Source organism: Saccopteryx leptura, chromosome 1 (genome assembly GCF_036850995.1).
Source record: "Saccopteryx leptura isolate mSacLep1 chromosome 1, mSacLep1_pri_phased_curated, whole genome shotgun sequence".
NCBI lineage: Eukaryota > Metazoa > Chordata > Mammalia > Chiroptera > Emballonuridae > Saccopteryx > Saccopteryx leptura.
In genome coordinates, this window is record NC_089503.1 from 192,098,536 (window position 1) to 192,122,516 (window position 23,981).

The 23,981-nt window shown below is 42.8% G+C and overlaps 2 protein-coding genes across 8 annotated transcripts in view; one reads left to right on the top strand and one right to left on the bottom strand.

Moving 5' to 3' along the window:
- TAF5L (TATA-box binding protein associated factor 5 like) overlaps positions 1-21,815 on the bottom strand; it is a 38,135-nt gene extending 16,320 nt beyond the window's left edge. The window contains exons 1-3 of one of the 5 annotated variants that reach the window (XM_066383607.1): positions 21,212-21,338; positions 8,537-8,681; positions 4,480-4,584 (exon numbers count right to left, since the gene is read on the bottom strand). In XM_066383607.1, coding sequence (XP_066239704.1) covers positions 4,480-4,584; positions 8,537-8,678 — 247 coding nt within the window. In that variant the 5' untranslated portion in view covers positions 8,679-8,681; positions 21,212-21,338. Of the gene's footprint in view, positions 1-2,723; positions 2,802-4,479; positions 4,585-8,536; positions 8,682-20,713; positions 21,189-21,211; positions 21,339-21,471 lie in introns of those variants that run through there. The other 4 variants (XM_066383609.1, XM_066383610.1, XM_066383616.1 and 1 more) reach the window with 4 other exon arrangements.
- The window catches only part of URB2 (URB2 ribosome biogenesis homolog), a 44,956-nt gene continuing 42,744 nt past the window's right edge, over positions 21,770-23,981 (top strand). For 2 of the 3 annotated variants that reach the window (XM_066383601.1, XM_066383603.1), the window contains exons 1-2: positions 21,770-21,885; positions 23,676-23,814. In XM_066383601.1, coding sequence (XP_066239698.1) covers positions 23,689-23,814 — 126 coding nt within the window. In that variant the 5' untranslated portion in view covers positions 21,770-21,885; positions 23,676-23,688. Of the gene's footprint in view, positions 21,886-21,906; positions 22,072-23,675; positions 23,815-23,981 lie in introns of those variants that run through there. The other variant, XM_066383602.1, reaches the window with a different exon arrangement.

A 23,981-nucleotide genomic window follows, 5' to 3' on the forward strand; every position in this document is an offset into this window, starting at 1 on the left:
CTTAAGAGAACAAAGACCTCCCCCCACCACCACCCGCTCTTGGATTTGAACTTGCTGGGTCTTCAGTCTGTTGGCCAGCCCTGAAGACTGTGGGCCTGCTCACCCACATAATCATGTGAGTCAATTTCTTAATAAATCTCTCTATATATACATTCTGTTGATTATATTTCTCTGGAGAACACTGACTAATACAGATTTTGGTATTTCTTTAAATACTGTATTCTGTAGAAAACCTCTGTAAAGTTTCTTTCTCAAAATACTATTAAAAAAAAAGATTCCGCCCTTATCAATTAGACTGCCTATATATTCTATTGTGATGAAGAAGTGTTTTCAACTCCTTAAAATCTTAGTTTCAGGCTTATTTTCCAAATGAGAGACATTTTATTTTTGGTAAGTTTAGAAAAAAATATAGCCATCAAGAAATAAGGATGCACTGCTTTAAAACTTATTGAAATTCACTGTTGTTTGAGCTCAGTTTCAAAACTGCTTATTTTTTTTCTCTTGTTTGAATAGAACAGCATGTTATGTATAAAAGAAACATCAATCAACACATTCTATATGTGAAATACGGTAAATTCGCCTTAACTCTCATTTTGACCATTGTTCCCTTGCAGTCACAACATACACTGTGTATTTTACCAAAAGTGTGCTTGCTTATTTATTTATTTTAGAGAGGAGAGAGAGTAGAGAGTATGAGAGAGAGAAAGAGAGAGAAAGGGGGGAGGAGCAGGAAGCATCAACTCCCGTATGTGCCTTGACCAGACAAGTGCAGGGTTCTGAACCTGCGACCTCAGCATTCCAGGTCAACGCTTTATCCACTGTGCCACCACAGGTCAGGCTGTGCTTGCTTAAAGTATGTATTTTTTCTCATTACAAATTAACACATCTTCTGAAAAGTGTGTTTCATCTTCCTTCCATCCATCTAGCCACTGAATATATAATGAATGTCTACTTGGTCCTCCACTCTGCTGATGTTAAAACCTAAGAACGACGGAGTTTTTCATGGCGTTTGCAGAAATTTGTAGTGAAAAGGACATTAAGTTAAACACATACAGAGCTTGTCAGCCCTCATTCTAGTAGGGCTGGATGCCACTGACCATGACATCCTGTCCTTTGTTCTGAAATACTGACCACATCATCTGGCTTGACCCTTTACCTTCCCGCCCTTCACCTCTCGGCTTTCGGGCTCCTTTTCACGTTGAATGAACACTGAATGTGCATCCACCTCCTTTGAGCCAGACCCTTTACATCCATAATGGTCTTACTTCTGTTCAATATACTTCAGGCCCCTCCCTGGAGCTTAAGACATTCTCACCTCTTCTTCCTCCTTTACTCCCAAGCCTTGGAGAGTCTGGCTTGGTTAATCTAAATATGAAAGCAAGACCCTGCTTTCCATTCCCACCACACTGGCAATTCTGGGCCTATTCTCTGCACATCTCAAGCACTGCGGTGGACCTCAGGCTGGCTTCCTAGTCACCCCTCTTACAAATCCTATTACAAACTGCTTTCCGACCTCTAGTCACATCAACGGTTGTCTCCATCACAGAAGATGAGGTTTGGACTCCCATGTGTCTGGCTTCATCTCCAACCTGAGAGCCCTATTCTCAACAAAGCCAGACCCCCTTCACTGCTCCTGCACAAGAATGCCATTCCTGCCATCTTGCACTATTGCTCCCGTCTTTCCACGTACCCTGATCCTACTACTTCCTCTCTTCCACAGTTGGCTGAAACCCAACCCATCTTCCAAGTGCTAACTTAAATCCTGCATCCTACTAAGGCCTTCTCTGACTACACCATCATCTCAATTTGTTTCTCCTTCCATTCCAAGTGCAAATCCTCTATGGACAACATTCAACGGCTGATTTCACACTGGTTTGTAAAAACAGTTCTATGTTCAAATTTAGATTTTATTTAAAAACTTTTACTTTTAGAATTCTTATGTTATGATTAGTTTCCAATTTAGATAAATGGCTACATGTTATACTTTATCTTGGTGCCCAGGAAATATTTGTTCATTTGATTTGGTTGACTGCTCTTCAGAGACCCGAAGGTAGAGAAAAATGTTCCAGGAAAAGCAGTCTTTAAGGAGAAACATATATATTCACCCCTTCCAAATAATCTGTGACCAATGGATTAAAGAATTAAATTACAGACACTATAACAGACAACTTTCTCAGTTTTTAAACAATACACGAAATTACAAAGAAAAATGTTGTCATATCCCAATACATGGAAATGTAAATTTCTGGGCAAGAGAAATATAAAGAAGGTGCCACATTTTAGGAAAAAAACGACACCATCAAATGCGAGGAGTAGATAGTTATTTTACTTTAGGAGCTCTGGCAAATATTTTTAAAAAAGATCAAGGTCCAAAAGAGATAAATATGAACAGAAAACTTGTATCAGGATAAACCACATTAGTGATCAATATTGTGTACTGCAACATCTAGCCTGGTACGCTGGCAGTGCTTAACACAAACATAGGCTGAAGGACTAAAGAGAAAGGCAAAAGGGGCGGGGACTCTGCCACTCTCCTCTCTCTGAGCCAGCCTCGCCACCACTAGAATGCGAGAGAAATCTACCATGGAGACATAATCACCATTTTTAAAAAACCAAGTAAATTAGCTCTCTAAATACTGATTTAAAAATTTAAAAACCAATTAAAGCCTTAAAAACCAACGTCAACATAAAAAATAACTCATTATCTCCAAGTTCTTGCTTACCTCTGAATGAAATCCTTCTTATAAATTCAATTTTCCTTTTTTATCTATAGTGGAGATGGAAAGCAGCTGATCACTGTTCTGAGATATTTAACATTCATATGATATGAGGAGCTTAATGGAATTTCCTTTTTTCCAGCTAAACATAATAGACTCTTTTCATTAAAACTTTAATCTTTATGAATTTTTTTTCCATTTTTGTAACTATTTAACAAACTAGTCTGTAGTTATGAATTTCACTACTCAACAACTGTGAGACCGATAAGATAACCCTCTCTATGGTTTTATTTTGTAACTTTTATTTCCTGTACCATTTTGGCCATTTCCCCAATTTCCCCAACCAAAGAATACAGAAAGTATGGATTCTTACCTTTAAAATACTAACCTAGGCCCTGGCCGGTTAGCTCAGTGGTAGAGCGTCAGCCTGGCATGTGGGAGTCCCGGGTTCGATTCCCGGCCAGGGCACACAGGAGAAGCGCCCATCTGCTTCTCCACCCCTCCCCCTCTCCCTCCTCTCTGTCTCTCTCTTCCCCTCCCGTAGCTGGGGCTCCATTGGAGCAGGGTTTGCCTGGGCACTGAGGATGGCTCTATGGCCTCTGCCTCAGGCACTAGAATGGCTCTGATTGCGGCAGAGCGACCCCCCAGATGGGCAGAGATCGCCCCCTGGTGGGCGTGCCGGGTGGATCCAGGTCAGGTGCATGCAGGAGTCTGTCTGACTGCCTCCCCGTTTCCAACTTCAGAAAAATACAAAAAAAAAAAAAAAAAAAAAAACCCACAAAAAACTAACCTAAGGATCAAGTAAAATCAGGACAACTCTAAGTAAGTGTGTGTAAAACAGGGTATATTATTTTGGTTTACATATTGATACCTTATAAACATCTTTACCATTAAGATTAATCCAAGGATTATTCAAATAAGAAAAGAAAAATAAAACAATTTCAAAGTATTCCCACTAATACATGCTAATTACTCTCAATCCTGAGGACAGAGAATATGTTGTATTTCTTACACATAAAGTTGTTTTACATAAAGTACTCAACAAAAGACTGACTAATAACTAGAATCAACATGGTCTCTCTTACTGCAATCATCTTTCTAAGATTAAAAATATAATCAGTCATCTTAGGACTGGATGAAATCAGTTGGTTTCCCGTTTGAAATGCCTTCTTCATTTCTGGAAGCAAAGGCCCCAAAAAGGCTAAGTGACTCCATTTTAAAAAAGTGACTGATTTAAAAAGTCACACAGTGATCAGAAGAACTGATTAGAACTTATAGCTACTGATATTGTGTTGTGTTTCATTATACCACCCACAAGCTGATTGAAATTACAATTTTTAATTTTGGTTTTGCTGGTTCATGGAAACTACTGTCTTGCACTTTTGGAAATAAGGGGAAAGACCATTTGACGTATACTGTATACTAATTATTAATGATACCAATGTACATTTCAAACACACTGCATTTAAACATGTTACTCTACAGGGCTGATTTAGCTTTCATTTATTCAAAACAAGTCAGTCACTGTGAAGGCCATGGATAAAACAGTAAATAAAACACTTAGAGCCCTGGCCCTTGCAAATGTTAACCTTGTGATTTAACTCTCAGAAATTCCAACGGACTCTAAGTTTGAGGTAAGAACTGTGTTAAACTACCTTTGAGTCTCTAGTACTTAACATCATACCTGGAATATAACAGGTTTTGAGGGAAACTGGCATTATTCCCTTAATAGAAAAAAAGGTTCCTAGTGCTGAGTACTTACCGGTGAGAAAGTTCCGCAGTCGTCCGAACTGTACTTCATATTGCTGGGGCTCTGCCTGACAAGGGGCTGAAGACACTATGTTGGCACAACCCGATTCTGATTGGACTAAGGAGGAAAAGATACACAGATAGGGAGGGGAAAGAGAATTATTAGCCCAATATGTGGCAGGATGGATGGGAGAGGGTGTTGAGTTTGCATCAATAGCAACCAACATTTCAGTAGATTTTCAAAGTATGCTGGGCTTCTTGTTCAATATCCCAGACTGAGGATACACATCTATCTCCTCTCCCTCCTGATACCCAACAAAATGACAGCAGAGGAAGGAAAAGATATAATCACGGAATAAATTAGTTTAACGAGAGAGGGTAGGTCCACAGATTCATGACCAACTTATCTGGAAGCATCTGAGCCCACGTTCTGACATTTGACAATAATATGCCCTGGTGTGGGTCTATTTATAACCATTGTGCTGGGAATTTAGTGGCCCTTTCAATCTGGAAATTCATGTTTTCCAGTTCCGGACAATTTTCTTGAATCATTTTGCTGACTCTCTCTTGTCTTCTCTTTCTGGCACTCTTATTGTTTCAAGGTGAGATTTCCAGAATTGATCCTTTAATTTTCTCTCTCAAATTCCACTTGTTTTTCTGCTCTGCTTCCTGGGAGGCTTCCTTAACTTTCACTTCTTCCAATTTTTCAGTTTTACTATTATGCATTTGAGACTTGTTTGGAGGATCTAGCAGGGAGCGCAGCTACTCGTACACCCTTGACTGAAGAATAGTCCTCTCCTCTATTGGGGAATGTCGTCCTCTTTGATCCAGCGCGCAGTTTCGGGTCGGATGCACATGGAGCAGTGAGGGTGGAAGGGGACCCCCGCCTAGCCAGCCAGATCAGCCGGATCGACGACAGCGATCAATGGGGTGACAGATGTCGCAGCCAGATCGCCCTCACATTCGTATCACATATTTGAATTTATAAATTTTTTTTGGTCTAAGAATGTTCTTTCTTTTTAAAAATAGCATTCTCTCTGTCTCAAGACTATCAGTGATGGTATTTTTGAAGTTTTCTTTCCTCTGCTGTTTGCTTCCTTCAAGTTGCTTTTCACTATTTCTTTCCATCTCTATTTTTCACAGTAAGAAGATGAGTTTCTGCCAGGGCCTGACAGTCCCTAGCGGTCAGTGCACAGCTTAAAGTCCCAGCACGGAGGAACTCCGTGCATGTGCTCATCGCCCAGGATGACCCAGATGAGCCATTTCCCAAAGTCAGTGTCTTTAGGTCTTTTCTCTTGGGCAGGTCAGATTCACCAGGAAGAATCTTTTAGTTGCCTTCCTGGAGGACATGTGCCTGGCTGCTAGTGTTCTGGACAGAGGACCAGGGAAAAGAAGGCTGGAGTCTCAATATTCAGTATATACACTTAATCTCTGTTCTGTGAGTTTAGGTTTTCTAAACAGAAAAACAAAATTCCCCTTTTTTTGCAGGAAGAGGGAGGCACTGGGACAGAGAAAAGCCATGTTTCATAATAATCTGGGTGAAACATGAATACATTTCAGAGGATGGAATATGGATGCAGGAATGGTAATCAATGCAGGACTGCGGAAGCCATGACATAGAGCAGGACCCAGAGGAGGAGAGGTCTGTGTACTCTGCCAGAGCCCAAAGACACGCTGGAAGCAGGAGGGTGTTTTAGAATGCTGGGTGTAGAAAGAAGAATGAAACCCTTCCCTCACCTTTATGTTGCCACCACCTGAGTCAATCAATTACCAAGTCCTTTAGATTCTGAACACCTCTCCTCTCTTCTTCTCCACTGCTATTGCCCTTTCTTAACTCAGGCTGCTCTCCCTTCTCACTGCATGGCTCTGTGGCCTTCTAACTAGCTTCCCTGCTTCTCATCTGGGCCTTCCCACTCAGCACAGCTGCCATAGTGACCTTTCCAACATTCACACTTGATACCTGGGATAACCCCTTCAATAACCAATGACTCCTTGACCCCTGGCTATATGCTAGGCACCACGAGAACTTTTAGGAAGCTTTCTTTGACCTGTCAGGCTAATTTAGATCACAATCTTCTTTGCTTCTACAGAATCTGAAGCACCTGCCATACACAGAACTTACTAACATACGCCCTTCTGTTATGGCTGATTTATCTGCTCCATTTCCCGACTGGAAAGTTAAGCTCCTCAGTAGATGGAGCAAATCATAGCTATCTTTAGAACTTTCCAGCACAGCCTACAGCAGATGTTCAATAATTATCCGCTCAGTGAAGACAGAAGTATTCAGATTACTCAGATTAACAGAAAAGACCTAGGACAAAATCTTACTTTCACGCTTCTCACATTTGCTGGTGGTTTTCCAGGAACAACAGTGCCTCTCCTAATAAGCCATTATATGTAACTAAGGCGACTGGACTAGGGGAGTTCTGAAGTCTGCAACAGTGCTGGCCCCTATGTCCTATCAACAACTGCAGGTCCTGATGAACAGAGGGCAGCAGGGGACGATTGATGGACGTGAAAGGCTGTGACAGCAGCAGCAGGTTCTGAAAGCATTTACAAACTCTATCCCAAATCTATCATCTGGCCCTGTTCTTGTCAAGGGTGATGCGTAGAGTCTGGGGAAGGGAAGAATGGATGGCTTCCATGCTGAAGGCTCAGAAGGTCGATGCCTAACTGAGTCTCTTCTACTGTCTTGGAGAGATCAGAAACCAGGCTTTTTTTTTTTTTTCCTGAAGTTGGAAACGGGGAGGCAGTCAGACAGACCCCAGCATGAGCCCAACGGGGATCCACCTGGCATGCCCACCAGCGGGCGATGTTCTGCCCATCTGGGGCATCACTCGGTTGCAACCAGAGCCATTCTAGCGCCTGAGGCAGTGGTCATAGAGCCACCCCCAATGCCCGGGGCCAACTTTGCTCCAATGGAGCCTTGGCTGTGGGAGGGGAAGAGAGAGACAGAGAGGAAGGAGAGGGGGGGTGGAGAAGCAGATGGGTGCTTCTCCTGTGTGCCCTGGCTGGGAATCAAACCCAGGACTCCTGCACGCCAGGCCGACGCTCTACCACTGAGCCAACTGGCCAGGGCCGGAACCAGGCTTTTGAGGACATCCTTTGCTATTCGCTATCTCAACACTCTTTTCTATAGCCACAGCCATACACCCTGAGAGCAGAGAGGGTCTGGGTCCCTGACTTTGGAGGTAACAAGGAAAAAGGTAGCCAAGGTGGCTGCCACTACCAGCATGAAGGCCAAAACCACTCAGAGATGGAGCAGGTGGTGAGAGATTTTTAGAAAAGCAGAAGGAAGGACAGGAACAAAGAGGGGGAGGGTCCAGGGTGGGCAGGTAAGAGGAACCGGGCCAAGCTGGAGAAAGCACTAACTCAAACCCCACCCATGCCCAGGAAACAAGTTCGTAATCACCCTGAATGCACCACAGTGAACCGTGAACCCCCCCCCCCCCCCGCCAAATCTCCAGTGCATAAATTCAAAAACAAAATTATATCCACATAAAAAGCGGAACTCACAAAATAGTGTGACAATTATTTGCTGCTCCAGAAGAATTTAAGACAAATTTTTCAAAATGAGAATCCAATTTTGAAACAGAGAACAAAACCCCAAATTAAAAAAAGATCTCAGGAACATATTTATGTTGCCAATATTTGCAACCACTGATCCCAAAGCACTCATTCACCAAGCAAACCTGACTTCCACAGGCAAGGCCCTGGGCTACAGCAGAGGGAGCATACACAGGAGGCAGACGAGACCCAGCTCTGTCAGTCTTGCAGGATAATAGTTTATAGAAGGAGAAAGTTGCCTATAACACCTGGTAGAGATAAAAGCATTCAGCATTCTGGGGAGGGATATATTGCAACAGGAGGTTTTTAGAAGTAGCATTTGAGCATGGCTTTGAAGGACAGACAGCGTCTCGGAGGCCAGCACTCCCCTATGCTGCCTGCCCACTGAGGCTGCTGGATAGTCTGCTCTCTCCGGCACTATCTCCAGAAGGCAAATAATGTCTCATGGACCCGGACATGAGTCCTCTTGCTCCGGCTCTCCCAAGAGCAGCCCCCACCGTTACCTGTGAGGTTGGCTGCCATCTCCTCAGCAGTCTGTGACAGCCGCAGTCCTTGCTTTAGGGGACCGTCTGCGTCCACGTACTGCCGGCGTTTGAGGTAGCAGGACACTGCCATCTGAATCTGTTCGGTGCGCACTCGTTTCATGACCTGGGGGTTGGGGACCACAGGACACAGCACTGTGAGCTGGGACACCACTGGTTTAGCCAGGATGTCACACTCCCATCAAATAAACAGTAGAGAAAGACTAGCCATGTGAATAGCTAAAATACAAAACTAAGTTCCCTCAATACCAATCGGCTGCTCGCCTTCATTTTATCTATTTTCCCAGTGACAATACAACTAATGTCAATTATGAAAAACTGGAAAAATCATAGATAATGAACCCTACAGATCACCCCCCAACTCCATTTAATGCCAAGATACGGATCAGCCCCACTGACCTTTTCATTAGAGATGCTATCAAAGACTAAACAAGACCAGTTGAATTCTAGGGCCTTTAATTCTTCTGCCTACTCTGTGAGACAGGTGTTAATTAGCAGTGAGCCAGCCAAAAAATCAGGCAGGAGGCAGCACAAAAGCAAAGACCTGAGAAAGTCAGAAAATGGATAAATAGATGTTGAGAAAGTGAGAAGTTAATAATAGGGAAAGGGAATGCTATGCTGTCTCTTAATCGTCAGGAAAAGTCTGCCAGCATTAAGTCAAGGCTCTGAACAATATGTTTTCATATTAAACATATTATTCACCTCCCTCAGTCTCTATTTGTAACTGCAAGTACAGAAAAAGCATCAAAACGGTAAGACGGTATATAGATGAGTTAGAATATGTCTCATGAATTCTTGTAAAAAAAGGAAAATGGTGAGAAGTGTTCAATGGGAATAAATTACAGCTAATTTGAGGGTTTCCCTGGCACAATAACTATTTTCCTTGACTGTTAAATTTATTATCAAGAATGACAGGAATCCGTGATATCGCCAAGGGCCTTAAACAGAATACTGCGATGCAGATGACCCTTCTAGTTCCATCTATGCAAATACCGCAGCAAATTGTTCACCTTCAGGTTGAAAATATGGTGTCCATTTTGGAATGCACACAACATTATCCACATGCACATGACTGTCCCTAGCCACATTCTTGAGTCAAGGGCTCTCAATTTTTTTTTGGGGGGGGGGATCTGCTTTTGATAACATTCTTGAGTCAAGGGCTCTCAATTTTTTTTGGGGGCGGATCTGCTTTTGATAATTTTGTTTGGATATATTGAAGTTTTCAGTATTTAAACTTTGTTCAATGACATGCACTGGCTTTCTTCTTTATGATCTTTTCCATTCTTCCTAAAGATTGAATTCCCGTCTTTCCAGAAATCTATTTTTTTGTTGTTTAAACCTTAAAAATATATATCTGTGTCTAATTTTTATCCATCTGTAATTTCTTTCAGTGTAGAACATATGGTGCAGATACTGCAGCAAACAAATTGGTCCAAAGTCACTTGTAAATAATCTTTCTGACCTGATTTGTGGTGGCCCCTTTCATATAAAATGTTAGGACATCATCAATACATTATTTTAAATTATGTGTGTAGCAAGATTATATTACCTATGCATTTCATTTCTGGATTACCTAAGAGAGTATATAAAATACTTGTTTAAATGGAGGGGCACTGGGTCTGATCTGGTTGAGGTTCAGTGATATGATAAAACATATTAATAAATCTCTCAATATTAAACCATCTTTTCACTATGCATTTGCCCCACTTGGTTATGGTATATTAGTCTTCCAGTGTATTGATAACTTAGATTATTTTTTAATAGAGATTACTTAATTGCTACTCTAAGAATTCTGATACTTTGAGAGTGGGAATCCTTGTTCTAAGCCAGGGGTCCCCAAACTACGGCACGCGGGCCACATGCGGCCCCCTGAAGCCATTTATCTGGCCCCCGCCGCACTTCTGGAAGGGGCACCTCTTTCATTGGTGGTCAGTGAGAGGAGCACTGTATGTGGCGGCACCGCAAAGCACGGTGTCACTCACGTACAGTACTACTTCCGGTGACGCAGGACGCCCGCCTCACAGCTCTGGAAGCGCGTCATATCACTTGATATGGCTAGTAGTGACAAATATGGAACCAGACATTGACCATTTCATTAGCCAAAAGCAGGCCCATAGTTCCCAATGAAATACTGGTCAGTTTGTTGATTTAAATTTACTTGTTCTTTATTTTAAATACTGTATTTGTTCCTGTTTTGTTTTTTTACTTTAAAATAAGATATGTGCAGTGTGCATAGGGATTTGTTCATAGTTTTTTTTATAGTCCGGCCCTCCAATGGTCTGAGGGACAGTGAACTGGCCCCCTCTGTAAAAAGTTTGGGGACCCCTGTTCTAAGCATTCCATTAATGAAGACAGATAATTGTTTCTCTGTAGTTACTAAGAAGTACTACTGTTATCAGTTTGCACCAGTGCTCCTCTATAGTACTCTAACCTGGTTACACATAAGAATCTCCTGACTGAGTGTGTGGTGTGTATGTAAACTTCAGCCCTGAGATTCTGATTTAATGTTTAGAGGGAAAAAAATTAAATGCCCATAGAGCCTGTGACAGTACCGCCCTTTCCCAGATTGTCCCAAAGTCAGGACTAGTTAATCCACCACCTTCAACCCCCACCCCACTCCCGCCAGCTAAACCTGCTTTTAATCTAACTTCAAGAGCCCTTAGTATCCAAATTCTTCCAAAGGAGCCTGATTCCTTGTATTTTAAGAGACTAAAACTTTTCCAGATTTCAAACTGCCAATCTCTTGTTGCCATGGGAATGTATGCCTGTATCAATGTGTATCCCTTAGTGCAGTGGTCCCCAACCTTTTTTGGGCCACAGACCAGTTTAATATCAGAAAATATTTTCACGGACCAGCCTTTAGGGTGGGACGGATAAATGTATCACGTGACCGAGAAAGCGTCAACAGTGAGTCTTAGACGGATGTAACAGAGGGAATCTGGCCATTTTAAAAAAATAAAACATCGTTAAGACCGGAGTAAGAGATCACTTCTCTGATGAAAAAAAAAACCCCACAAAAACAAAAACCAAGAATGTGAAAGGCAGGAAAACTGACAGAGAATAGACTGGGTAGTGACAGTGTTCTCAAGGTGGGACAATGTAAATTCCATTTCTGAGGAGGGAGAAGGATAGGAAGGTCATTGAAGAGTAAACAGAAAGGACTGAAAATGAATGACAGTAAAAGTAGATTGCTAGGAACTAGTTTGCAAATATTAACAAATTTGCCCAAATTAGTTGCCCCTGATGGCAGTCTCTCTGGATCTAAACCACCCTTTATAACATGGGACTTTTCCTGAGGTGAGGAGGGAGCCACTAACTGTAGGAACAAGGCTCAGAAGGGCAAGAATGCTGGCATTAACTCTTTACTAGCCACACTCAACTAAGATACCAGGGACATGATCCAACCGAGTAAACTGCATTTGATTCCAATGAACATATTTCAAGAGAAATGAAAACATAAAAAGAGTTCTGCAGAGGACGCCCTGGAATAGGTTCACCTGAGATGAGCCTGTGCCTTGGGAAGCAGTGTAGTTCTGGTTCTGGCATCATCCAATCAACTCTCACTGGCCCTTGCTCAGGTATTCTCAGGTGGCTAATGAATCTTTATGGGGTTGCCTGAGAAACTTTCCTCTAGGGCATAAAGTTGTCCTACAGGGATATCCACAGCACTACTGGTGCATCTGAAGACATGCATGTAAAGGCTGGTTTTCCCTAGAAGTTTACTCCAATCTCAAAATTCACACGGGACATCCCGCATCTGATGCCAACAAGACCCACCACAGTCAGTCTCCTATTTATAAGTAAGATGGCCAAAGAAAGAATTGACATTTCTAAATTAATCTTTTCCATGCACAGTTAGAAAAAGCCAGTTTTAAAAGTAGGCAGAATGATGTCAACCCAATTCTCTGAGTTATTAAAAATGGCCATCCTTATTTTAAAAGGGCGGAAGGTCATTTGGAACTTGACTCACCAAGGGCAAATGTAAATGCCTCCAGGGCAAAATCTGGATCCAACATTGTTTTATAAACTAGCGAGTTTCCACCAAGCTTTGAGAGTCAATTCAAGAAAATGAGAAGTTGGTAACAACCATTTTCTTTCACAGAGAGTTCCCAGGAGACAAAGATTTTAAAGATCATTTGCTCGCTACCTAGAGATTTGGTTTATTGGAAAGGACATCAAATAAAAGACACTCACTCCCCTGTCTCCTGACCAGGCGGTGGCACAGTGGATAGAGCATTGGACTGGGATGCGGGAGGACCCAGGTTTGAACCCTGAGGTCACCGGTTTGAGCATGGGCTCATCTGGTTTGAGCAAGGCTCACCAGTTTGAGCCCAAGGTCACAGGCTTGAGTAAGGGGTCACTCAGTCTGCTGTAGATCCCAGTCAGGGCACATATGAGAAAGCAATCAATGAACAACTAAGGTGCAGCAATGAAGAATTGATGCTTCTCATCTCTCTCCCTTCTGGTCTGTTCCTATCTGTCTCTGACACACTCCCGTGAGTGCACATACACACGCGCGCACACACACACACAGACACACCTCAATCTCATTGGAAGGAACCTAACTACGAGTGGACATCAAAGACTCTAGAGAAGCCGTTGACACCAGAGCTCAACAGCTATTCAACAGCTATTCCAAGACATCAACAAGGACAGTACTCTGACAGAGTGCTACTGAACTCAGAACCCCTTTTGTTTGTCTCTACTTGTCTGCAAATGATTTTAGCCATAATGGTATATTTGTCCTTTAGGTTTTTCTATATAGTCCAACTATTTACCCTTATCATGGCTTATGTAAATGTAATACTACATGCTAAATACAGAAAAATGAGCTAGAAGGCAAAACCAGATCATGACAGTTCACTGGTTAGAAGTAATTCAGAGCCTCCCCCCCCTCCCTGCCCACCCTAGTGAAAGCTGTAAGACCTGACTGCATTCCACTATCTGCCCTCCCCATTTTGGGAAAATTCAGCCTCAGCTCAGATCCTATGGCTACAGTATTGCCCCACATCCCTGTGGCCACCAGGGTGTGTCTTAGGAAAGTGCCTTCTAAGTGTTGTGAGACCACACTACCTGACCAAAATGTTGGTCACTGATGCGGTTTTCAGGTTGATTAATAACCAAAATAGGCACCTATGGACAGAAAAACATAAAGGGCTTATATAGAAAGTAACCTTACGGGAGATTGGGTCATAAATTCCTAACTGGGCAGGTCATGGTGGGTTGTCATGCATCAGGCCCAGAACTTCTTTAGTGAAAAGTTTTAAACCAGTTCTGTCCATTGTTCATGTGCATCTAGGTTAACACACCTCTGAAATATCAGAAGTAATATCCCTTTAAGGGGTATTAACCCTCCAGAGGGCACATAACAAGTTAACCTTGTTAACTACCCTGTAATTCCATCCCTGCCTTGCTTTCTCCCACCTCCATGTTAATCTTCCTTAGTTCCTTCCTTAATTTCAAATGCATAAAAGTCACCACAAAACTGTTATTCTTTGGAGCATTTGAGATCTTGTTCCCCCAGCATGTGTTGTTGGTTTGCTCAAATAAATTCTTATAAAAATCCCCCCTCAAAAAATTAAAAGAATTCTGCAGAGAAGTCAGTTCCCTTCCTCCAACTTATTTTTATAGTACTAATATCCATAAATGGACACATTAAAGAAAACCCTCCTTAAAATAGATCTGCCTTTTGAGACTCAGACATGAGACTAACACTGCAATTTCAAGTTACCTGCTTAGCTTTTTAATCACAAAAGTCTTTTAAATTTGAGTTTGGATATAAATGTGTCTTTGTTAAAATTTCAGGATTTCTCATAATTTTCAATTTACCTAAATATGGTAACTTTTAAAGATAAAAATAGATGATCACATACCTTTTCTCTCTGTTATATTATTAGTATTTAAACTGAGGATTCTGACAAAATATGTATCTCTTTCTCATATGCCAATAGTTGTCCACTGTTTAATACTTCAACAATGTTGCCATATAAAATCAGGACATGATTATTTTCCTGTTTGATAGTAACAACTGTGCAGGAAGAACCTCAGCCACTCTGAATGTTTATCTACAGATATATAGGGATGCAAACACACATGGAACCCAGGCACACTTTTAATATGATGCAAATACGGGACCGCAGCTGAGTAACCCTTCCCTCTTCACTGCATCCTAACCCCACCTGCTTATATTTAAATGTACATGATACATGGTTGGTGGAGGGGTATTTGGAGAGATGCCTCCATCCCACTACCTCAAAGGCTAAGGACTACACAATTCCCTGAAATGCCAATAGAGTACTATATGGACAGCACCTGCCAGATAAGAAGTGGCAACTCTGAGCACAGATGGGTTTAAAATCAATCCAGCACATTCACCACCACTATCCTCGAATCAGCAGCCTATCTGAATATACTTACAGGTAGCTAGGTTTTTGTTGTTTATTGTTTAAAAACAGATTAAAACTATTTTGTATTTATTGTTAAATGAGATGTCATGTAAAGTGCCAATCACTCACTCTGATATTAGTTCTTTACTTTTTATTTGTTGCAGTCTGAATGGTTGAAGTAGGTATCAAAAAGGTCATTCTAAGTAGGACCTAAAAGTCTAACCTTTTCCATTAATCATGATAAAGTATATTTAATTAGCTTCGTGAAAATATAAATCATAGAGAAAAAATAAATGAGCCATACCACTCTTAGCTTCAGTCATACCTCAAGTGATTTTAAAATGATGATGGCCTTTTATATTCAGTCTTTGCTCAGATACAGAATGACATGGATATATATCATCTGTCCCAAGGTATAAATGACACAGGAATAATGCTCAAAGTTGGGGGCTCAGGATGCAACTGAAGATGTTTTTATTTTGTTTCTTGTTTTTGGCGGAGGTGGTGGGGGAGAAAAAGGGGAAACAGAAATCATACAAACAGGCAGCCAGATGCCACTAGAAACTGATTTCCTCCAACATCAGCTGGGACCTCTGTGACATCCCAGAAGTAAAGACTGCTTTCCAACTACTTTCTTTCCCTACAGCCCCCACTCCAGCAATTCCAAACCTGCACTTGTCCCCTTACCCAGCCAGCTGACCCTGTCTCCTACCTCAGTGCGCTATTTACTAAGACTTGAGATTCCTCAAATCTTGCCAAATCTAATAGTCACATGTCCACATTATCCTACATGCCTCCTTTCTCAAAACTCCCCTCTCAGTCGCACCCCCTTGCAAGCATGTCTTCTGTGCCCCCTCCCTTCTAATTCTTGGTCTGGTTCTCATTCCTCACATTCCCTACATCATTGCACTACTCACCCACAATGTACAGTCTCTAGTCAGATTGCCTTCCTGAGCTCAAGTCTAAAAGACATTTCTACCTGGATGCCGCATATGGGGGCATATGCAGCACTCCATGGATGCATCTGGCTCGCAGCCATGATGCGCAATTGAGTGGGGGCTCGGCATCCATTGGATGCCGCAATGGAGTGGGGGCTGTAGGGAAAGAAAGTAGTTGGAAAGCAGTCTTTACTTCTGGGATGTCACAGAGGTCCCAGCTGATGTTGGAGGAAATCAGTTTCTAGTGGCATCTGGCTGCCTGTTTGTATGATTTCTGTTTCCCCTTTTTCTCCCCCACCACCTCCGCCAAAAACAAGAAACAAAATAAAAACATCTTCAGTTGCATCCTGATTCAGTTGCACATAAATCAATGTGCTCAGATTTATGCTTCTTTAAAACCTTTTCCTGCTTGTAGTTGTCCTTTGGTGCTGTCATCTACCACTAAAGCCAAAAAAAGTCATCATCTTATGACTCTTTTCTAAGAGGCCACAGACTCCTATTCTACACAGGATTCTCTGTTGGAGTCATTGCTGCTTCCCGATCGTCACTGCTACTGTTCTGACAGAACAAGTCACTTCTCAGCTGGGCAGCCCCACCTCAAACCACCCTTTAGAACAGGGGTCAGGAATCTTTTTGGCTGAGAGAGCCATGAATGCCACATATTTTAAAGTGTAATTCCATGAGAGCCATACAATGACCCGTGTACGTTAGGCATTATCCAATAAAAATTTGGTGTTGTCCTGGAGGACAGCTGTGATTGGCTCCAGCCACCTACAACCATGAACATGAATGGTAGGAAATGAATGGATTGTAATACATGAGAATGTTTTATATTTTTAACGTTATTATTATTTTTTATTAAAGATTTGTCTGCGAGCCAGATGCAGCCATCAAAAGAGCCACATCTGGCTCGCGATCCATAGGTTCCTGACCCCTGCTTTAGAATGTAGCCCGAGTAAAAGACAGATCTGATTAGGCTAGTCCTAAGCTTGAACTCTACCCTCCAGCCGCGATGCAGGCCACCCATCTCACGGGCCCATAGATGCCCAGGCAGATGGAGAGCTCCCTGGGACAGTGTTTGTCTCACCTTTGAAACTCACATTGAAAATAAAGTGAGGGTTGTCTAACTTTTGTTTGGAACTGACAATTTACTTTAATGTCATGATTTGTCTAGATTTTTATGAATCAAAAAGCCATACATATTTGATTCCTACTGTAATACTGTTTTATGGCACAGAAAAGATATTTCTAGACAAAATTTCATTAACTTGAAAGAGTACGGGATGATCTACAAAATGGACATGTACAAATACCACATTTCTGACTTCATAGAGAAAACATCCATGTTTGCTTTATTTGCAAACACCACTATAAACAGAAAAAAAGAGGATATTTTACTCTCAGAGAAAGAGGGAGGATATGTCTTTTTGTGTTTATCATTCTCCCTGAAACTGAATTCAAATGCAGCAAGTGAGGATTCAGAGATGCTCTAATGACACTACAGTGTGTGTGTGTGTGTGTGTGTGTGTGTGTATGAGAGAGTGGAATGACCTTCAGTTTTTCATAGTACTGTACAATGAGACTTTCTGCAATGACAAAACTGTTCTAGATCTACACTGTTCAGTGTGTAGCCACCAGTCACAAACTGCTATTGCAACTGAGGCACTGAATTTTTAATTTTAATTAAACTAAATTTAAGTAACCACATGTGGCTCATGGTTACTGTATTGGACAATACAGTTCAGCACCTTAGCTTACAAATGTTAATTCACAAGTTTTGCAAAACACTTCTGATTACTAAATTACCAAAACTCCAAATTATAATACTTTGTAAGTAAAAAACTATCTTTTATTTATTTATTAAAGATTTTATTTATTGACTTTAGAGAGAAGAGAGAGAGAGAGAGACAGACAGAAGGTGGGGTGGCGGAATGGGAAGCATCAACTTGTTGCTTCTCATATGTGCCTTGACCAGGCAAGCCTGGGGTCTCCAACTGGTGGCCTCAGCATTCCAGGTTGAATGTCCACTGTGCCACCACAGGTCAGGTAAAAGCTATCTTTTATTATCAACAAACACTGTAAAGTTACTAAGATACAGATACACTTCACTACATCTTCCCAGATGAATACTTATTAGACTGCTAAACAAAGAACTATTGAGTGGAAGTTCTCTGAAGCATTTTCTAAATCTTGCCAGTATATATTCTTTAAACCTCTTTAGAGTTAAAAAGAGATGGGAAAAGGGAATTTGCTTCAGCAGAGCAATGGAGCAGTAATCTATGTAAAATGTCCAATGAAAAGGTAAGACCTTACCCTTGCAATGAGAAAATTACAAATTCCTTTAACTTAAAGAAAAACCTCATAGATTGTAGATAATTAGCTAAATGTCTACTTACAATCTTTAATTTATTAATTTACATGTGTTTAAAAGTATATTACATAAATATTAATTCCTTACATAAGGAATATTATCATGAAACAATTTTACTCCAACTAACCACCACCTTCAACATCAATGTCTGTGGCCCTTTGAGCCACTCTGGAATCTTTAGATTCCATTTTCCAGAGCACATCATCTCTGCTTCTACCAAATCAGCTATGACAGAGCATTGCTTGAATCCATATATGATGCCCTCAATAGAAATCTCAACCCAGCCAGCAATACCCCTTCAGGTGGGCATAGCTTTTTTCCTTTATCACAAACTTTATCGATTGATTGTATACATACTCAATCAGGCACCGACTGAGGTTATTTGAGTCCAGTATGTATTTCCCAAAGAGCATCTTGTTGTTGGAAATACAGTAATTGAGAAGTGTCTCGTAATAGGAGAGACTTGAATATGTAGTGACACTCTCTTTTCAAAGGGGTAACTGTCTTCTAATCAGGCATATATAGTGTACACATGAAGATAATTTTTAAGAGGGAAGGCTGCCTGGAATAGCTAAGTTCCTTCACGCCTCCCATAAGTGCTCTCTAGGCTTCCATATTTGGATTAGAATGTCTCTGCTAAGCCGTCCTTTTCCGTTAGAAGTCAGGCAGACACGAAGCTGCCAGGACAAGTGGATGAGCCTTCTCTACTTTCAACCCAATCTCATACAACTGCAGACACTCTTTTTCCAGAAAGATAATCTGATGTGATTTGTGCTCATCTTCAAAATGTTCTATTGCTTCCATTAGTGTGGAGAGTAAAAAAACCCACCCCTCAATCTCCACTGTGTCATTTCAAGGCTACTCTGATCCACCTTTATTAACCTAACTGGTGGTTACCACCCCGCCTTCTCACTTCAGGGATTTGGTCAGGCTCCTCCTGAAGGCACCCCCATACTGGCACTCCAACCTGGTTTAGCTAAATCCTACTCAGGCTTCACAGCTCAGCCATCTCTTCCTTCCAGAAGCTTCCTTGAGTATGGCCCCCTCAACCCACTGAACCCAGGGGCAAACCTTTATGACAGTACTCACCACACCGTTGATCTACTTCCTTCATTACCATTACTAATACCTGACACTTGCTGGGTATATACCACTTGTAAAAAACGATTTTAAGTGCCTCTCTTTTACACCTCACAACAACCCTATGAGATAGGTACAATTCTTCAGATAGGAAAGGTGAGGCCCAGAGAAGTGAGACAATGTGCCCAAGGTCCCACAGTGCCTCACTGGGAACTCTGGCCATAGATGTGAAAGCTCTCTTACTCTTTCTTTAGTGTTCCACTGCTCAAAGGGTTCTACATTAGATCAGGGCCTTTTGGTGGAAACAATAATGAAGGCTTACCTGATGCTTGTGAAGAGAGTGATCAGAACAGTCACTACCTAAGAAGCTGTCTGCCACATGGAGAGAGGCTGGAAAGTTGACTTCTAGTATTATCCACTGAGCAATGCTGGTTTAACAGGATCCCCAGGGCTCCTTTCCAGCTAAAGCTAACTGTCAAAAACAAAACCCCTTCCTTTTCTCCAGAGTTAGCCTTCATAGGTTTGCAAAAATACCCATTCCCCCAAACCCAAAAGTTACTGAGCAGTTAAGTGAGACCTTTACCTAGTTTCAGAGTGAAAGCAGCACACATAAATCTCACATTTAGAGGCAGGAGCAACAAAACTATTCCAAAGCACTTTGATCTAATTTATTGTTGATCACAAAGAAAAACGCTCAAGGCAAACCCATCTTTTGGTTTTCTAGTTTAACACTAATTTTCAAGGCAGAAAGAATTTGTAATTCATAAAGAAAATCAAGTTAGTTTGCTTCACATTTTACACACAAAAAATTTAGGCCTACAAGGAACCTTGAAGGCAGTTTGACAAAAAATAAATTATAATACCTCATAGTTAATATTTATTTACAGAGCACTTCCTGTTTGGCATTTTCATGTACAGTATTCCATTCTTTGGTACCCCAATAGCTCCATCTAAGTTATCAGTCATTTCTCTATTCTACCTTAAGAGGAAACTAAGGCTCACATAAGTTACACATAGTAACATAGTTTCAACCTCAGGTCTCTGTAGTTATCAAGCCTCCACTCCATTAAGTTTTTCGGAGTTTAAAGGTGTGAGACAAACTCCCCTTCCTACTCTCATTTTCAAGCAGGGCTGTGACCTAGGCTGGGGAACGCGACAGCGTCATCGTCCCCCCCCCCCCCCCCAACTCAGGTATCTGACACACTTGTATCACCTAACAGGAGAAAAACTCCGCCCTCACTGTTCCTCCCAACACTGCACCCAAAAATGATCGTTAACAGGAGGGGCCATTCCAAGATTTCAGTCAGCAAGGTCAGAGTTTAGTTCACTGAAAACGAGCGCCGCGTGGGGTTGGCAGACTTACCTATTGATCCTAGAATCACATGCTGCGAGATCCGCATTATAAGAACACTTCTTACATCTGATAGGAGAACTGCATCAAGCTCTCCTGCGCTGCACTTCCGCTAAGTCTAACATGACACCCCTATTCTAACCATAAACTCACTTCGGACCAACGCCTCACCTAATTCAGGTCCAAAAGCCTTGGAGCTCTGCGAATGCCACCTAAGCGCCCAATTCTTCCAGGGCTGTCATGAGTTAAACCCCCTGAAAGGCCACCTTGCAGGCAGCTCTCCAGCAACAACTACTCTAACTCGCGATCTCCCCTGTCACAAGCCGAGGTCGATCTCACATCCATCCGCCCCCCCATCACCGTGTGCGAAGTTTAATCTTGAGTTCGGGCCAAAGACGTTTCCTTTTTCCTTAAATGAAAAAGAGCTCTGGACGGGCGCCCCGGCCCGGCTGCCCAGCGCTCAGGACCCCTTCCCGGAGGGCGCCCCGAAGCCGCCCGGTCAGGACCCACCGCGAGCAGGAACGTGGTGCCCCTCCAGGTGGAGCCGCTGACTGCAGGCCACGCCGCCCGCGGGCGCCCGGGACTCGCAGGCCGAGGGCGGAGGCGCGGCCACAGCGCCCGCGCACAGCCAGCCCCGCCCGCCCCGCCCCCACCGCCCCGCCGGCGGGAGCTGCGAGCGCGCGCCCCGCCTAGGCCTCGCAGCGCGCCGCCGCCCGCGCGCCCTCCTTCCCTCGCTCCCGGCCCCCGCCGCCCGCGCGCCCCGCACTCACTGAACATCCCAGGCGGCTCCGGCTCCTCCCGCCGCCGCCGCCTCCGGGATCGGGTTGCTTCCGCCTCCGTCGTCTCTGCTGCAGGTCTAGCTCCGACGGCCAATTCAGCCGGGTCCCCGCGCCCCGCGCCTCGCCACCCCCGCCGCGGCTCTGGGCGGCCGCCCCATGACTGACTGACACGGAGCGGGCCGCGGGCTGGGCCGCTCGGGCCTCCAACGCGCAACCTTCTCCACCAATGGGCGAGGCGCCTCGGCGCTCTGCTGGCGATGCCTGGCGTGCGAGCCGCCCCGCCCCGCCGCCGTCGGGCGGAAGGAGCGCGGGGGCCGGTCCCACGTGGTGGGCAGCCTGGGAGCCCGGACTGCCGCCGCCGTGCTTGGCCCCCGCCCGCTGACCGTGTCCCGGCCAGGCCTCGAGGTGAGCTCCCTATGTGGGGACTGCCTTCCGTCTTCGCCCGTAGCGGGGGCCAGACGTGAGCCCCTTACCTGGGGACCGCCTACAGGTTGATCCCCTACCCGGGGTCGGCCTGGAGGTGAGCACCTAACGTGGTACAGCCCTCCGCCCCGCCCCCGCCCGCGGCCCCCTACCCGGCGTGGACTCGAGGTGAGCTGGTTACCTGGTGGCTACCTTCCGCTCCGGTCTCGGCCTCTCCTTCAGTTACTCGCTGGGCGAAAGCTCTCTGGGCTCACAACCTTAGCGAGATTCAGAGTAGTCGCGCGCAAGCAGCTTTTGCGTGGGAAATAACGGGGCTTTGCTGTCACACTGGGCTGTTCACACTCCTTGTAAGACCACTTGAGAAAACCCAGAGTGGACCGTTCGTAAACTCCGGGTGGATGCCTGGGGCATCTTTGTAGCCAGTTCTACAAACACTTTTAAAGTACTTTGTAGCTCTGGCGATAGCTGCGAACATATTGAACTTAGACGAAGTAACTGTTGTTAGGTATTGGACATTTTAACAAAGCAGGAAAATGACAGCTCTCCATTGTTTTTGTTCTCCGTGCTAGATACAGTGTAGGAAACCGTGCTGAGTGTGTCCGTCACTCGGTGTTTGCTCATTCGTTATGTAGTCAATCACCTGTGTGGGTGTGTGGGGGGTGGGGGTAAGTTCTGAAGGTAGATCTATAGAATTTCAAGCCCTCATAGATTTAAAAAATACAAGTGGCCCAGCAGCAATTTTTTTTTTTTTTTTTTAGTTTTGACAGTTTTATTTTAGAATCATGGGATTGCGGGTATTCTTTTGGTATTTCCATTGTTTTATTTTGTTTATTATTTACAATCATTTTATTTCAGTATTTAGTATCATGAAAAATTTTCTCTTTTAAAGAACTGACTTGTGTACTTTCATATAATTAAAATGGCTTAACCAGATATATTTTCCCTTTTTATGACTTTTAGGAAACTCACAGCTACATTTACCTCAGTTACGTAGCATTATAGCTGGTTGGTGTGTTTGCTTTCCTTTTTTGTTCATAATTTTATTGTATTTTCTATTTACAGTGTTAATTGTGTAGCTATATTTTGTAGTCCTTTTGGAAGCAGTGTGTCTTTGTAAATTTATACATTAATAAAGTTACAGTGGGAAGTTACTGTTGCAGCTGAAATAACAGTACTCTCATTGTGACTGGGTTTGTGCTATATTTCCTTTTCACTTGGAGGAATATTACTTTCTCTAAATACTTCTTATTTAATTCTTTGAACTGCTTAACAAACCTGTTGCTAATACATAGTTTATGTATATTTTAGGAGATTTGTACAAAATATAACTTTTTCAACCTAAAACCATGTGTGAATGAATCTTTTTTCACAAGTAATTTGAACACTTTGGGTTTTGTCCAGTTGAATTCTGCACACTCACCTTTAAGGATGTGAGTTCAATCACAGCAGGAACACTCCTGAATTTCCCCCAGAAAATTTTTGGGCCCCAGTAACTTATGTATAGAGTTATTTATGCCCAACAGTTCTGCTGATTTTTTTTTTAATTCATTAAAGGAAAATATACACACATATATTATGTAGATAATAAGATGTGTAATGTATAAAAAGGACTTCAAAAATGTCCTTCTCCAGAGCATTCCCAGCATGTCATCAGTTTGGCTCAAATAAACTATTATAAAAATTCTCAAAAAAAAAAAGATACGTAACGTTCATTTTTTGGTGCTTCTTGACTTTGACCTTAGTATAATTTTTTCCATTGTTTTATATTGTAGATAAAGTGTAGCAATGGCTGCTGTTTATTCTGGCATTTCCCTTAAGCTTAAAAGCAAGACAACTTCCTGGGAAGATAAACTAAAGCTAGCTCATTTTGTTTGGATTTCCCACCAGTGTGTTCTTCCAAATAAAGAACAAGTAAGTTATATCTGAAACATACATTTTTATAATCTAATATACTTATCACTTATATATATTACATGTTGACAGTTAAAATTTTTAAAGGTTAGAGGAAAAGTTTGGGAAGGAAACATGGTTGAAAGTCAATGTCTGAAAAACAATAAGTCAGGTAGGTGTTTCATTAA